We start from the raw sequence: 15,087 nt of genomic DNA, 5'->3' as shown, positions 1-15,087 counted from the left end.
TTAGCTCTATGGTTGAAATGAGTTGACAATGATCCGGGCTTCAGGTTGCTATCTTTAGACTTTGCACACACTTAATAAAAGTCAAATGACTCTTGTGACCATCATAGTTATTGCTCTTGACAGCCCACCCTTAAAAAGGTTCTTCAAGTTTGACACATCTTCTATCATGACTTCACTTCCTGCTTTGGTGTTTCTATAGTCTGAAATCATGTTTTCGTAAAACTCCTTAAAACTGAATGCCAACAGGCTGGTGAAGGCTCATTTGAAAATATACATTTTCAACTAAGTACCTCCTTTTGTGGAATTGTTTAGGGGCATGGTTGTGAAGAGATATGTACCTGTGTTATTTTTGAATAATAATAAAAAAATTTGAAAAGAGATACTAATTTAAAGAGATCTGCATATAGTGTCTTTCATATTCTAATGTGGACAAGCAACATAGTGCAGTAAACTCCCACAAGCAACAATGAAACTAATGGCCATATCATCTATACAATGCATTGGTTGATTGATAAGTGTTGCTAAGTTCACACAACAGCAATATATAATTATTCAGGGAATGCATTAGAGATGCATTTCACCTCCACTCCAAGGAAAACCTAGCTGATTCAATCGCACCTCACAATTGAAATACTTTAACCCAGGCAACAATTCTTTTTGTCCTCTCCAGTGCAACCATATATTTCCTCTTGATGACCAGAAATGCACAATGCTCTGTTCCTCAATACTACCCAGGGCCCAACCATTCACGGCATATGCCCTTACCCATGTTATCCCATGTGCATCAACTATACTCAGGACTACATTCCACCATTGCTCTGCCCATTTTATTGACTAATATCTTCCTGAAACTTAAGACTATCCTGCTACCTCTCAATAATGCCATCAATTTGTGTGTCATCTGCAAAGATAATGATATCTCCTAAATTCCTATGCAGACTATCGATGTCTATGGCAAACAGAAAATAGGATAGGGTGGTGAAGAAAGCTTTTGGTATGTTGGCCTTTATAAATCAGAGTATTGAATATAGGAGTTGGGATGTAATGTTAAAGTTGTACAAGGCATTGGTAAGGCCGAATTTGGAGTATTGTGTACAGTTCTGGTCACCGAATTATAGGAAAGATGTCAACAAAATAGAGAGAGTACAGAGAAGATTTACTAGAATGTTACCTGGGTTTCAACATCTAAGTTACAGGGAAAGATTGAACAAGTTAGGTCTTTATTCTTTGGAGCGTAGAAGATTGAGGGGGGACTTGATAGAGGTATTTAAAATAATGAGGGGGATAGATAGAGTTGATGTGGATAGGCTTTTTCCATTGAGAGTAGGGGAGATTCAAACAAGGGGACATGAGTTGAGAGTTAGGGGGCAAAAGTTTAAGGGTAACATGAGGGGGAATTTCTTTACTCAGAGAGTGGTAGCTGTGTGGAATGAGCTTCCAGTAGAAGTGGTAGAGGCAGATTCTGTATTGTCATTTAAAGTAAAAATTGGATAGGTATATGGAGAGGAAAGGAATGGAGGGTTATGGGCTGAGTGTGGGTCAGTGGGACTAGGTGAGAGTAAGCGCTCGGCACAGACTAGAAGGGCCGAGATGGCCTGTTTCTGTGCTGTAATTGTTATATGGTTATACGGTTAAAAGGTCCCAGCACTGATCAATAATTCCCTATCACTGATATTTGATCCAGAGGCCTGTTATCAAGCTCATCCCTGATTCCCTCCTTAAATGTACAGTCCTCCAATCTCCTAGCACCTCATCTACAGCCAGTGAAGATCTATCAAGTCCTCTACAAGCTCCTCCCTTCTCTCCATCACTGCCTGGGATAAAGTACTGTTTAAAAGCCTATAGCTAGGGTGCCTCAGACTTTTGCAGAGTTACGTATATGTAAACAAGGAGCAGAGAGCAAGTTAGTAAATCTGGCGGAGGCAAAGGATGTTGGGAATGGTGAGGATGGAACGTCGTGGGAGAGGTGTGGGATAAGTGGCAGGGAAAGAGTGCTAGGATGTGGGGAGGTGCGAATGCAGACACACCCAGCCCTGAGACAATAGGCAAGGTCATTTGATTCCAAACAACTGGTTTATTGATCATCACATAATGTCTCTCTGTGGGCTCCCTTCTCCCTTTCCCTTTTCCCAACCAGGATTCCCCTTTCCCTGCCCCTTTCCCACTCTCAGAACAAAATAGAGACCCATATCAGAATTAGCCTTATCACCACTCACATGTCACAATTTTTTTTTCGCTGCCGCAATATAGTGCAATACATAAGTACATAAAGTACAGTGCAAAAGTCTTAGGCACCCTAGCTATATACTGTATTGTACCTAAGAATTTTACAAGGTACTGTAGATCTCAATGGGCCTTTAAGATCGATCAATCTTTAAACCCTCTAAAGTCACATAATACCTCCTTTTTAATGTTAACACATTCTCAGATTTCAGCATCCCCCTTGTTGAATTCTTCAGCAGTAATGGCCTCCTTATGAATGCAAGTGAGAAGAATGCATTTAAAATCCCAATTGTCCTCTAGCTCTGTACAAATGCTGCTATATTTATTTCATATGGTTCTGTTCTTTCCATGGTTACCTTATTGCCCTTAACACAACATAGAGAGTTTGCTGAATTTCCATAATCCTGCCTGCCAGTGGACATTCATGATCCTCTTTAACCTCTTAATTTCTTTACATTCATCTTCTATTTTTAAATATTCTGGAAGTTCTTTTCCATTTTCAGTTGTTTTAGTCACATGCTTACTTTCCATCTTTATCACATTGATGATGCTTCTTATCCAATGTTCCCTTTTCCTTTCAAATTTATAAAAATATATCTGAATATTTTCACATTTAAATGTGTCCCACTGGCCTGTTATATACTGACCTACAAATACCTGCTCCACGTTTACCAGGTTTTATCTTAGGACAGTGAAAATGGCATTTTTCCTCAAATCAAGACCTTAATTTCATGACTATCTTTATCCCTTCCCATAACTAACTTGAAACTTATGATCGCTATTTGCAAAATGCTCTCCCACCGATACTCTAACAACATGACCAGCTACATTCTCTAAGATTAGGTCCAATGACATCCCCTACTATGATAACCTGACTACATCATACTTCTTTGTGATTTGTCGAGATCTCTCCCTCCCTATCTCAGGCTGACAGTTAGGAGACCACCTCCTTGTTTCCACATTTTACTTATATAGTTTCATTTGAAGAGTCTTCTTGGATATCATCTCTCACAATGGTACCGTTTCTTAACAAACCCCCTACCTGTTCCAGTCAGGCCTGAAGATATTATGCCCTGGGATATTGGATTGCCATTCCTGCCTTCCTTTTGGTCGTTACAATGAACGTAATTTTTACTTGCATTCCTCTTAGATACCCTATCACGTTCTTTATCATGCCTATTAGCTCCTCCCAATGGACTGAAACAGATCCAGATTTATCACATGCTGATCAAAACATACAGTGAAATGCGTTTTTGCATGAAGAGTCAACACACCCATGAATTTGCGGGGGGGGGGCAGTATCCTATCTCCAAATTTGCCACCATAGCACGCCCACAATGCTCAGTATAACAACACAGAACACAACAAAACTGAACATGACGAGCAGCAATAAAAGCAACAGCAAAACAAGTCATGTTCCTCCCTCGGCTGCCACAACTGTACATCTATTCTGGACCTCTTAATCAAGGAACACACACAAAATGCTGGAGGAACTCAGTAGGTCAGGCAGCATCCATGGAAAAGGAAGTTTTGGGCCGAGCCAAAAAGAAGAAGAAAGAAGGGTCCTGAATAAGCTTCTCCACCCAAAATGTTGACTGTTTGCTTTTTTTCATAGCTCCTACCCAACCTGCTGAAGTGCCTCCAGTGTTTTGTGAGTTGCTTTGGGTTTCCAGCATCTGCAGATTTTCTCATGTTTGTGATTTATTACTCAGCCAAATTTGCTAAACACCCCAAAAAGTTCAGACAAAAGTTTGACTGTAACACATGTTAAAACTAAATATTTCAGTTAATCACATTTTGCATGGATAGTAACCAACAAACATGGCAATTGCAGTGGTGAGCAGTTAAGCACTCAAAAAAGCAGGAAATGAGGATCTAGGATGAAAGCTGCAGACCTTTAGTTATAGAAACACTATACAAAAACAGGAGGAAACCCAGATTTTCATCGAGAAAAAAATAACAATTATGAAACAGCAATAGTGGAGAAATTTACAGTGGTATTAATAGACAACACTAATGAACCAGGAAAAAAAAGCTGATGTGATTTCTTAGCAGATCAATAATATTGCAGTGGAAACCTTGACTCAAGGGTAGAGAGAATGTAACTAACAGAAATTTTAATTCAGTTCAATGGCACAAGCTAGTAGAGCTGCAGCTTCATAGCACCTGAGACCAAGTTCACTCCTGATCTCAGGTGATGTCTATGTAAAATGTACACATTCTCCCTGTAATTCCTGGTACTCTGGTTTCCTCTCACATCCCAAACATGCACAGTTTGCCCAATGTAAACTCTTCCTTCTATGTAAGCAAGTGATAGAATTGGCAAGAATTGATGAAAATGTGAGCAGAATATGGGATTAATGTAAGATTAGCATAAATGGGTTGTGGGTGGCTGGCTTCGGCAATGCCTGTACTCACCACACTGGCTAGGGTGTAACCCCAAGTTTAACCCTCCTGAAAAGTACTTATAACCCCTGTTGCAAGGATATTGGTCCTCATCTTGCTAAGCCTCTGTTCCTCTTGCCCCATGTAATTCCCAGACCTCAGAAATCCAAACTCTCCCATCTCCATCATCAGGTACTGAAGGAATTTAGTGGGTCAAGCATGGGCTAGTGGTCATTCATTTCAATTGCACTTGACATTGCCAAAATGATAAGACAATAAGAGAGAGGAGCAGAATTAGACTATTCAGCCCATTGAGTTTGCTCTGTCATTCCATCATGACAGATTTATTATCCCTCTCAACCCCATTCTTTTGCCTTCTCCCCATAACCTCTGGCACACTGACTAATCAAGAACCTATCAAACTCTCCTTTGAATATACTCAATGGCTTGCCCTGCACAGGCATGAATTCCACAGATTCACCACCCTCTTCTCATTTCTATTCTACATGGATACCACTCTAATCTAAGGCTATGCCCTCTGGTCCTAGACTCACCCTCTATAGGAAGCATTTTCTCCATATCCACTTTATCTAGGTCTTTCAATATTTGATAGGTTTCAATGAGATACCCCTTCATTCTTCTAAACTCCAGCAAGTACAGACCCAGAGACATTAAACACTCATGCATTAACCCTTTCATTCCTGGAATAATTCTCCTGCAATTTTGTCTTACGATCTGCCTAACCATCCTCACAGTCTCACTAAACACTGGATTGACTTGTGTACTAACTGCCACATCTTCGGCCCTTTCACTCTGGTTCCCATCCCATTGCCAACTTTGTTTAAATCTTCCCCAACAGCTCCAAGCAAATCTGCCCACAAGGAGACTGGTCTCCCTCAGTTTCACATGATACATCTGTCAGATCATGGCTAAATGAGCAACATCTCGTATCCTGCCTGGGCAATCTCCAACTTTTTTATACTAGTTTTCCTTCCAGTCCAGATGAAGGGTCTTGACCTGAAAAGTCAACTGTCCATTTCTTCTATGGATGCTCCCTGATCCACTGAGTTCCTCCAGCTCTTGTGTGTTGCTTCAGATTTCAGCATCTTGTGTCTCCACCTGCACAAACTATTCATTTACTTGATCTTCCTGCTTCTGTACAAATCAGCAGAGGAAGCAAGCCTGAAATTACTATCCTTGAGATCCTTCTTTTTCACTTGTCCCAGATCCTTCAACTTTGCATGCAGGATTTCATCTGCTTATCTCCAATATTACTAATGCTAATATGTTGAGACTTTTGCAAGGAAACCTTCACCTCATTATCTCTTACTGACCTTTCATAGGTGTTGAACCACACTTGTAAGAAGAACAGAAAGTTGCAGCAACACAGAACATACTCTGGGCGGAGGATTTTACTGGGCATCACCAAGGGTGGCTTGGTTGTTCCATTACTGATTAAACTGGATGAAAATCATAGCTGCCAGAATGAGTCAGTAACAGGCAGCGAGGGACACAGTGAGAGACAATCTTAATTATCCTCATCCTCACCTATATAACTGCAGAAAATTCATACATCCATGATTATTACTACACAGTCATTATGGGCACAAAGTCCAACCTTCATATTGAGGACAATTTAGCAGCTCAAAACATGCCAATGCATTTGGCCATAAGCAGCAGTAACATACATCATCTGTAACCTCATGGTTCAAAATCTCTCCCACTTTACCATTACAATTAAGAATAAGCTGAGAGCATTGCACACTGTCAATACCATGAAACTAGACATTCCAGCAGTAGTACTGAAGACCAGCGCTCTACACACTGCACAATTCAGTTTTGGGATTACCATATCAGAAAAGTTTAATCGCTGGATTATTTACCTAAAAAAAGAATCCCACAAAGGCAGATGATGAATTTAAATGTGGGTATTTTAAAAAGCTGAAATAAAAAACCTGCATCATTATGCTAACAGTGAAACATTTGGATTGTCTTAAAAACCTTGTAGTTCATTAAAATAGTTCAGGGAAGGAAATCTGCCAGTCTCACATAATATAATTTAGTATACCATTTAATATACTATGTTTATTTGGCCCTCGAAATGTTAGGCCATTCAGTTCAAGAAAACAAGAAAAAAAAATCTCACTAGAACTATCAGCACCATGATGTTGTACTACTGAAGTAATATATACAGAGCTTAAAGAGAAATACTTAAAAGTGGGAAATGGTGGGGAAAAAATCCGTAACTGACAACACCTGTGTAGAGAAAAAGTCATTTGCCATTTCTCAGTATATTTGTTAATTGGTTTGGTAATCAAACCCATTTACTTATCCAAACATTTCTTATATATTTTTTTGCTTTCCATCATTTTACTATGTCCATATTGTGAGGCAAATTTTGTGCCATTTTTGTGCAAGTTACAATATTCCACACCCTGCATGTGATATGGAAAGGTATGTGATATGGTAACAGGAGGAAGCCCACATGACCCCAGAGAGAACATGTCAGGTCCACACAGAGAAGACTAGAAGTCGGGATTGAATATGGATCGCTGGATTTGAGGTTGTATTAGCTGCACCACTGTGTCACATCTGGAACAAAGGTTTTCTTCTTCTCTCTCATCCTTCTATCTTTGTCTCCTGGCAACTCATTTCTCTAACTAGTCATCTTGCAAAATAAGTAAGTTTGGACTTAGAATGACAACTAAAAGTGAGAAAATAATTTCAAAATATATACTGGTGGAGAAAAAGTCCACATGAATTAAAACCAATTCTTTAGCAAATGAACAAAAAGGAAACCTTCTAGCAAGAGAATTACAGTACAAACTAGACACAATTCACACAAGAAAATGTGCTTGATCTGAGAAACGAGATTGAAGTACAATGACAGAAAAGTTACAAAAACTAAAATCCAAAAAGCAAAAATGAATGAACAGGCGATGGAGTAAAAAGAAAGACTGGAATAATGAAAGGAAATGACAAAAATTATAGAGCAAGGCAAGGAACACTCTGCCTTTGTCACAGGAAGCTTAAAGTGTAAATGAAAGGATAGAACAATAAAGATGACGACACAGGGCATTCACTGAAATGCAATTATTCCGTTTTAAATCAGGAGATGGTTCCTGATGAAATACATCAGGGTATACTAGTGAAGTGATACTTCATTAGTTAATTACATCCTGTAAAAGAGTTTCAGTGACAGGCATTTGAAAAAAAAATTGCTGCAAAACATCAATTCCTTTGAGAATCTTGTCTATACCTGATCATTCATAAAATACATTTGCTTTATTTGTCACATGTACATCAAAACATACAGTGAAATGCATCATTTGCTTCAATGACTAACAGAATCTGAGGATGTGCTGGGGGCAGCCCATAAGTGCTTGCGGCTTGCTTCCAGTTCAAAACTTATTAACCCATGTCTTTGGAATGCACGAGGAAACTGAAACAGCTGGATGAAGCCTACATCGTTATGGGGAGAATGTACAAACTCCTCAAAGACAGCAGTGGGATAGGTCGCTATAAAATGTTATGTTAACCATTACATTACAGTGTGCCATGTTGTTCATACTATCAAACTGGCCTTTAATTCCTCCAATGGCATAAGGATTAAATACAACCTAATTATTGCCATTTTCATCCAAAAGGTAAAAGCAGAATTTCTAAAAAAAATTGTACCCAAGCGCATTTACATTTTAAAGTTGTGATAGAAGGCTGAACGAACAGCGAAATAAACCATATATTCAGGAAACAAGAAATTGTTAAGAAGTGGTAACCACAAACCAGTCAATGAAATGCAAGAATTATCTACTTCCAAACAAATAATGCAATAAATATTGAAAAAAAAGTTTTAAGTAGACAAGTACAAGCTCATCATTAACTTTAAATACTTTGGTATTTAGTAATTCTCGATAAAGGTCAGTACAGACTCAGTGGACTGATGTGCATGTTTCTATGATATATGACTTAACACAAATGCATCACTGTAACTGTTGACCTGCATTACCTCTGATCTGATAAAATCTCGAAGTTAAAATGAGCATCTTTGTGATGAATTCCAGTTATAGCCTTTTTGGAATTTCTTTCCTGAATCTGTTCTACCTTATTTAAGGAAGTCCTTCAAATTTACTTTTCTATTTCTGCTTATAATCATTTGATATAAACTGTGTGTCAACTTTTGCTTGATACTTATCTCCCCTTTGAAAATAAGGAAAAGTACTTTACAGCAACATTCATTATACTCTTAAAATTCTTTTTCACTTTGAGAATTTTGCTTACCATATTTGTCTATCTCCCACCTTATTGTTTTTCCTTGCAGTTCACTTTCGACAAAAGTTTTTTTAAAACTGCATGCTAGAGAAAAATTACTTAGGTTTTAAAATTTGTTTTAACTTTTCCCCATTTCCCCATTCTCTCATTTTCTCCAGAGATTAATTACTTTGGAAACTTTCTACCTCTTGTTTATCTACACATGTTCCATTGGTTTGTCATTCTGTCATTTTACTCTCCCTGTAACATTGAGAAGATTGTTATTGTGCAATATAGTCGATACCATATCTTGTATCAAAATCTTGACAGGTTTAAATAGGGAAAATAGAGAAGCAGAATAGTCAAGGGCTAGGTTTACGGTGCACAGCAAAAGATTCAAATGTGATATGAGAAGAACCCTTTATACAGCTAACAATAGGAGTTGAAAAGCACTGTACCAAAACATAGTAGATCTAAAAGAAACAAAAATATTTTAACTTTTGAAGATAATGAACTTGCAGGGATGAAAGGAAAGTTAAAAGAATTAGAAGGCACTGATGTGTTTTGCTGAATAACCTGTTTAAAGATACAATGATTCTCCAGTTCCAAATGTCTATATCAGTCTACTATGAAGTGTTTTATCCCCAAATTAAATTCCTTTGTTTTACACTTTTATTTGTTCCTGCAATTCATTTGATCATATTGGAATCACAAATTCTCAACTACACCCTTATTTTACTTCTCTTTACATACCCTATCCAAGCAAAGGTACAAGAATTTTGATAGTTTACGATTAAATATGGAACTAAGCCAAACATTTCTTTCTAATTAACTATACTCCCAGATGCTTCGCAATAGCCTCCAGTTTAGGCAAATTTAAACTTGTAAACATAAGCACAAGATCACATGCAACAACTTTTTAAAAACAATAAACCCCAAGTTGACATGATGAAACCTAGTACTGTACCTGTGGCTGATCTTTAAGAAATTCAGGTCGCTGAAAGTCACCTTTGATGACCTGGGGAAAAAAATGAGCTCCTTTTAGATACACCAGGTTTCTGTGAATGAAGCCATCTTAAACAAAATATGGCTACTTAGCTCCACCTAACAAATAGTGTGGACTTCATTTTTTCTGCGGGGGAGAAGGTAAAGAAAGAGGAAAAAAATCAAGAATGCAGATCTGCAGGCCTGTGAAAGTCAAGTTAAACATTATACCATTAAATACTACCACAATAAATGAAACAGAAAATATCAATATGAAATTCCAATAGCCTTTGTGAAAAATATTGTATTTTCAACGTATAACCTAAAATCAAATGACACTAAAAATTTGAATGCAACAGATTTTGATTAAATCAGTCTCAAGCATATTGCTGCACTCCATAATTTATTAAGTATTTAAATACATCAAGTACAGATACAGATGTCAAAACACTTGGTTACAATCATCTAAAATGAATACATGGAGAAAAATGAGAAGGAGACAACTATTCAACCATGTTCCATCATTACTATTTCACAACCTCTCAGTATTTCACCTCTATTTACAGCTTTGCCTACTTTCCTTGGTACTTTAAATAAGGCAGGTAAATCTGCTGCTCACTTGTAAATCCATGAATGCACAAAGCTAAGGAGTATGCATTAATAAAATGTTTTTAGTCAGGTAATCACAAACTTAAGTTACTGAAAATATTCATGTAGTAAGTGGACACATATTTTGTGCACAATTAAATAATTTTCATTTTCTTAAAAACAAAACAGATTATTTTACCATTAAGAGCAATAAGGTACTTTTATTGAACTTAACATACTCGATACTCTCAGGCAGCTTCACAGGAATTGTAACTTACAGTTCACTCATGTTCTATTGTTTCCATTTGGACTTAATATTGGAGTATTTCCATAGGTTTTATAGGCATTTAGAAATAATTTCTACCGTCAACAAGGTAAATATTAAATAAAAGTATGTTTTTAGTTGGTGGAAATTGGACATCTTTGGCCTTGGGAAGAGGTGGTCTTGAACCACAGATGTCCATGTAAAGACGTGTTAGTTGTACCTTTAGGTAAAATGTTACAGGAAGTCTTTAGTGATTAAAAGAACCTTGATAACACTGTGATGACTTTCCATAATCTATTACTTTGTTGAAAGTGGATTGGTGGAATGCTAAGGGCTAGATTGGATTTCTTCCCACCCCACCCCAATTTCTTTTATTATCAGGATATAATTCCAGATTATACTGGCTGCTCATCAACTTGGCTAGAGGCATAGCTGGTTTTAAGCCAAGAGTTAATTACTAAAGCTAGAATGCTATCACAGTCTATAGCCTTTGTGCTACCCAGAAACTGGCTTTCTCTTCATGTCATGGAGTGAACCATATTGGAAGTAGTATGGGTTCCAAAGTAAAAGAGGTCCCCAAGTGCATTTCTAGCTGGATCATTCATTCAACGCTTTGCCTTTTTAAAAAAAAACTTCCAGAACATTATTGGAGAATTGTATAGTTAAAATCTTCCCTGTTCCTGCTTTGATCTGACCTGTGATTGCGACATGAAAGTGAACAACTCATTGGATACACCCTACTAATGAGGAATAATATATTTAGGGATGGCAATGTGCGACATTTTGGGTAACTACAGTTAATTGCATGGCTTGTTTCTGGGGCCGTTCTTTCAATTTAAGTACAAATCTACCGGTATTAGAAAACCTCTGGATTATTACCTGCTTGGTAGCAAGCATTATGGCATATGTTTTTTTGCTAATAGTTTTCATTAACCTTGAATGGCATCAAATGTTCCAGCAGCTACTTCTGGCAAGGGGTGATAAGCATATATTGAACAAAATTCTCATGCAATTGCTAGTTTGGGTAACATTGTTTTCTGGTAGGTTAGCAGTGATTCAAATCACTTCAATAACATTACAGATAACACATTTGATCATACATCACTTTGTTGACATATTGAAGTCGATGAACAGGGTAATAAATGAACAGATTGGCATTGCCTTACTTCTTATGGACCGGATGTGCCCAAAGATTACGGCTCTGATAACTGCTCTCAGCCAAGGCAGGGGAAATCAAATGTGTGCACAGTTAACAGCCAAGTCTTCTGGTCCACACTCTAATCCTGATGGACATGCTTTCTGCAAAATGCGCTGTGTGTCCTTTTAAGTAATAGGACAGATAACTGGCTTATTATCTTTGCTCAGGACAACCTTTTGGTGGGCTAAATGAAAAATTGCTCAGAACAGTGGATTGTAATTCAATAATTGTCATTGTCAAAGAAATAATATAGCATAGAACTATGAGCTTTTCCAGACTACTTTGTATGTAATTAATTATCCCCATCACATCGCACACACATTTTTATCAGTGAAGTGGATGCATAAGAAATTTAAGCTAGCTACTTGCTATTCCTTTCAACAAATTTGGAGTAGAGTTGACGTTTTAGGGTTATTTCATAGATAGGATGGAATAAGACCATGGTACCTCAGAAGCCAGTGAGTAAACTGTCTTTGTTGGGTCTCAACATTTCTCCGTAACTGGATCCTGGATTTCTGATGAAAAGGCCACAGTCAGTCCATGTTGGCAGGAATATTTCTAACTTCATCAAGATGATCATCAGCGCTCCCCAGGGTCGCATGCTCAACCAACTGCTGCTCACACTACTGATGAATGATTGCATTACTAGATTGAACTGAAACTGAATCAGTAAGTTTGCTGATGACACAATAGCGACTGACCTCATCAGTAACAACAAAATGGCATATAGAGAGGGGGTAGAGTGGTTGGTAGAATGGTGCAAGCAGAACAACTTGAGTCTCAACATGGACAAGACCGAAGAGATTATTGTGGATTTTAAGATGGTACAGGCTGACCATACCTCATTGCACTTAGAAGCACCAAGTTGCTGGAAATGCACAAAATAGATTATCTCACATGGTCCATCAACAGGACTTCTTTGGTCAATAAAGCACAGCAGCATCTCCATTTCCTGAGGAGATCAAGGTAAGTGATGCTCTCCACCCACCCCCCACCATCACCATTTTAATCGATTGTTAAAGGAGCACCGTCAAGAGTGGTTAAGGTTATTATAGCAGGGGTGGTACTGGGGATATGCTCCCACTACCTATTAAATGCACCCAATAGTGTGCATCTCAAATAGCCTCTGAGAATCAACTCCTGACCTTCACATGTGGCTTAGCTACTAAGCCTGGTAGAACCATTTCTGACAAGAGAAGGGGCAAAGGCAGGTTACTAGCACCTGAAAACCTGTCACTTCAGTCAGATGGGGCTCATCAGCCATGGATGGTAGCTCATGTAGGAGAAGGAAAACTCTGATCTCAGATCTCTGTTGCCTTACAGCTATACCCACTCATGGAGAAGGCTTCAGATGTAAATGTCTAGGAAAAATCCTGAGCTAGAGTCCCTAAGGCAGTTATGACTCCACTGGTGCCAACTCTATAGGTCATCAGCTGTGTAAAGTGGGGAAGCCTGCTACATGAGCAACAGCTTGTTCTCTGTATCATACTGCCCTGGCTTGTATTAACAGTTAGGACACAACAGGCATGGTTAAGCATGGAGGGCCTCACTGACTAGTGAGCATCTTGCCCAGCTACATCACTGTCTGGTGTGGGAATTGTAACGCATCCGACCACAAGTACCTACATAGATTTGTGAGGATTGCTGAGAGGATCATCAGAGTCTGTCTTCCACTCATTAGAGATATTTATCAGGAGCACTGTTTATGCAGGGCCCTTAAGCATTGTCAGTGATCCCTCCCATCTGTCCATCAATCTTTTTGACACCTGACCATCAGGCAGGAAATACCATAGCATTAGGCCAATAACTGTCACGATGGGAAAGAGCTTCTTTCCCCAGGCCGTAAGACTACTGAACTCCCTGCCACCCTCAGGTCTCATCACACATTAAGTGCCAGTAGCGGTATACTGTTTACTTTTTAAACTTGTATCATATATGTACCTTATCATCTATTTATTCATTTGCAGTAATATTACTTTGTGTTATGTGTGAGAGTTATATGTACTGTATTGTGCACCTTGGTCCAGAGGAATGTTGTCTCATGTGGCAGTATACATGTGTATGGTTGAATGTCAAATGTGATCTTAGGAAGCAAAGTTTTGTATGACTTCAAATTTACAGAAGGGAGAATGATGAAAGCCAGCCATCAAAATCTCTAACATTCTGAAGAAACTGTGCTGAAAACCGCACACAATATTCAAACCTGGCTGATGGAAAATCTTAAAATGTGTCCAGTATTTAGTCAGCCTTACAGATAACTGCTAAAACATTTCTTAGCAAGTCTCAAAATAAAGGGATTAATCTTCAGTTTCAAAACTGCTATTCCCATAAAATTTATAACTCGTTTACTTTAGTAGATAGTTTTTTTTTGGTTATTTGATTTTTGGGAAGAGAATAAGCACAGTTTGTGTTATGAGAAATTCTGGCCAGCATTTTCTGTAATGAGATAACGTGGGAATCACATTAAAAAAGTCACAAAGTATAATACACCTTTATAAATTAACCTTAGGCGTACACTGCTCACAAAATCAATTTCTCAATTTATTGAGTGCAAATTGCACATTCCATGGTTTTTGTTTCAACTCAATAAAAATCATGCAACGTGCACTTTGTTCCAACTTAAATATAATGAGGATTTTGAGAAATGTTATGAGAAGACAGCATTTACCTTTTAAAGTGGAAGTCGAGGACTTATGGGCTGTGGAAAGCAGAGTCCAACACTCACTGACGTTCTGCCCCGACTCTATATGCAGTTCCATTTTGTTTACATTGCCTTTCACTTCGGCTGGAGGAGTTTCTGAATGCTACTTACTTGGGTATGAACAAAAGCAGTCTCATTCCTTTAACTCAAAATATGCCTTTTATGTCTTTTGTTTTTAATTTTATTTGCAAGTGTTTGTGGTTAACTATTTATAGCAATTAAATTTAATTACATCCTAATTTTAATAGTTTTAAAGAAGCTCTGCATGTCAAACAATTTATAAAGAAAAATCACTAAAACACAGCAGCTTCAAGTGCTGGACGAGCTGGAAACTTATTGCTGAGAAGCTTCAAGTCAACAAAATAGGCTGTTCACAACTGGTCGTAGTAAGATGTCTGCCACTGGAAGAGATAGTAGGTGGAAAAACCATAAAGTGACACCATGACGGGAGGAGGAAATTGGACAAGCAATTGGCCATCAAGTGTGAAAGATTAC

The 15,087-nt window shown here is 38.1% G+C and overlaps 1 protein-coding gene across 4 annotated transcripts in view; it reads right to left on the bottom strand.

Annotated features, from left to right (window-relative positions):
• Positions 1 to 15,087, bottom strand: part of LOC140731751 (protein-tyrosine sulfotransferase 1-like) — a 75,014-nt gene that overhangs the window by 34,168 nt on the left and 25,759 nt on the right. For all 4 annotated transcript variants that reach the window (XM_073053507.1, XM_073053508.1, XM_073053511.1 and 1 more), the window contains exon 4: positions 9,824 to 9,874. In XM_073053507.1, coding sequence (XP_072909608.1) covers positions 9,824 to 9,874 — 51 coding nt within the window. The remainder of the gene's footprint in view (positions 1 to 9,823; positions 9,875 to 15,087) is intronic.

Source organism: Hemitrygon akajei, chromosome 8 (genome assembly GCF_048418815.1).
Source record: "Hemitrygon akajei chromosome 8, sHemAka1.3, whole genome shotgun sequence".
NCBI lineage: Eukaryota > Metazoa > Chordata > Chondrichthyes > Myliobatiformes > Dasyatidae > Hemitrygon > Hemitrygon akajei.
The sequence above is the reverse complement of the archived record's forward strand: the minus strand, read 5'-3'. Positions and strand labels throughout refer to the sequence as shown.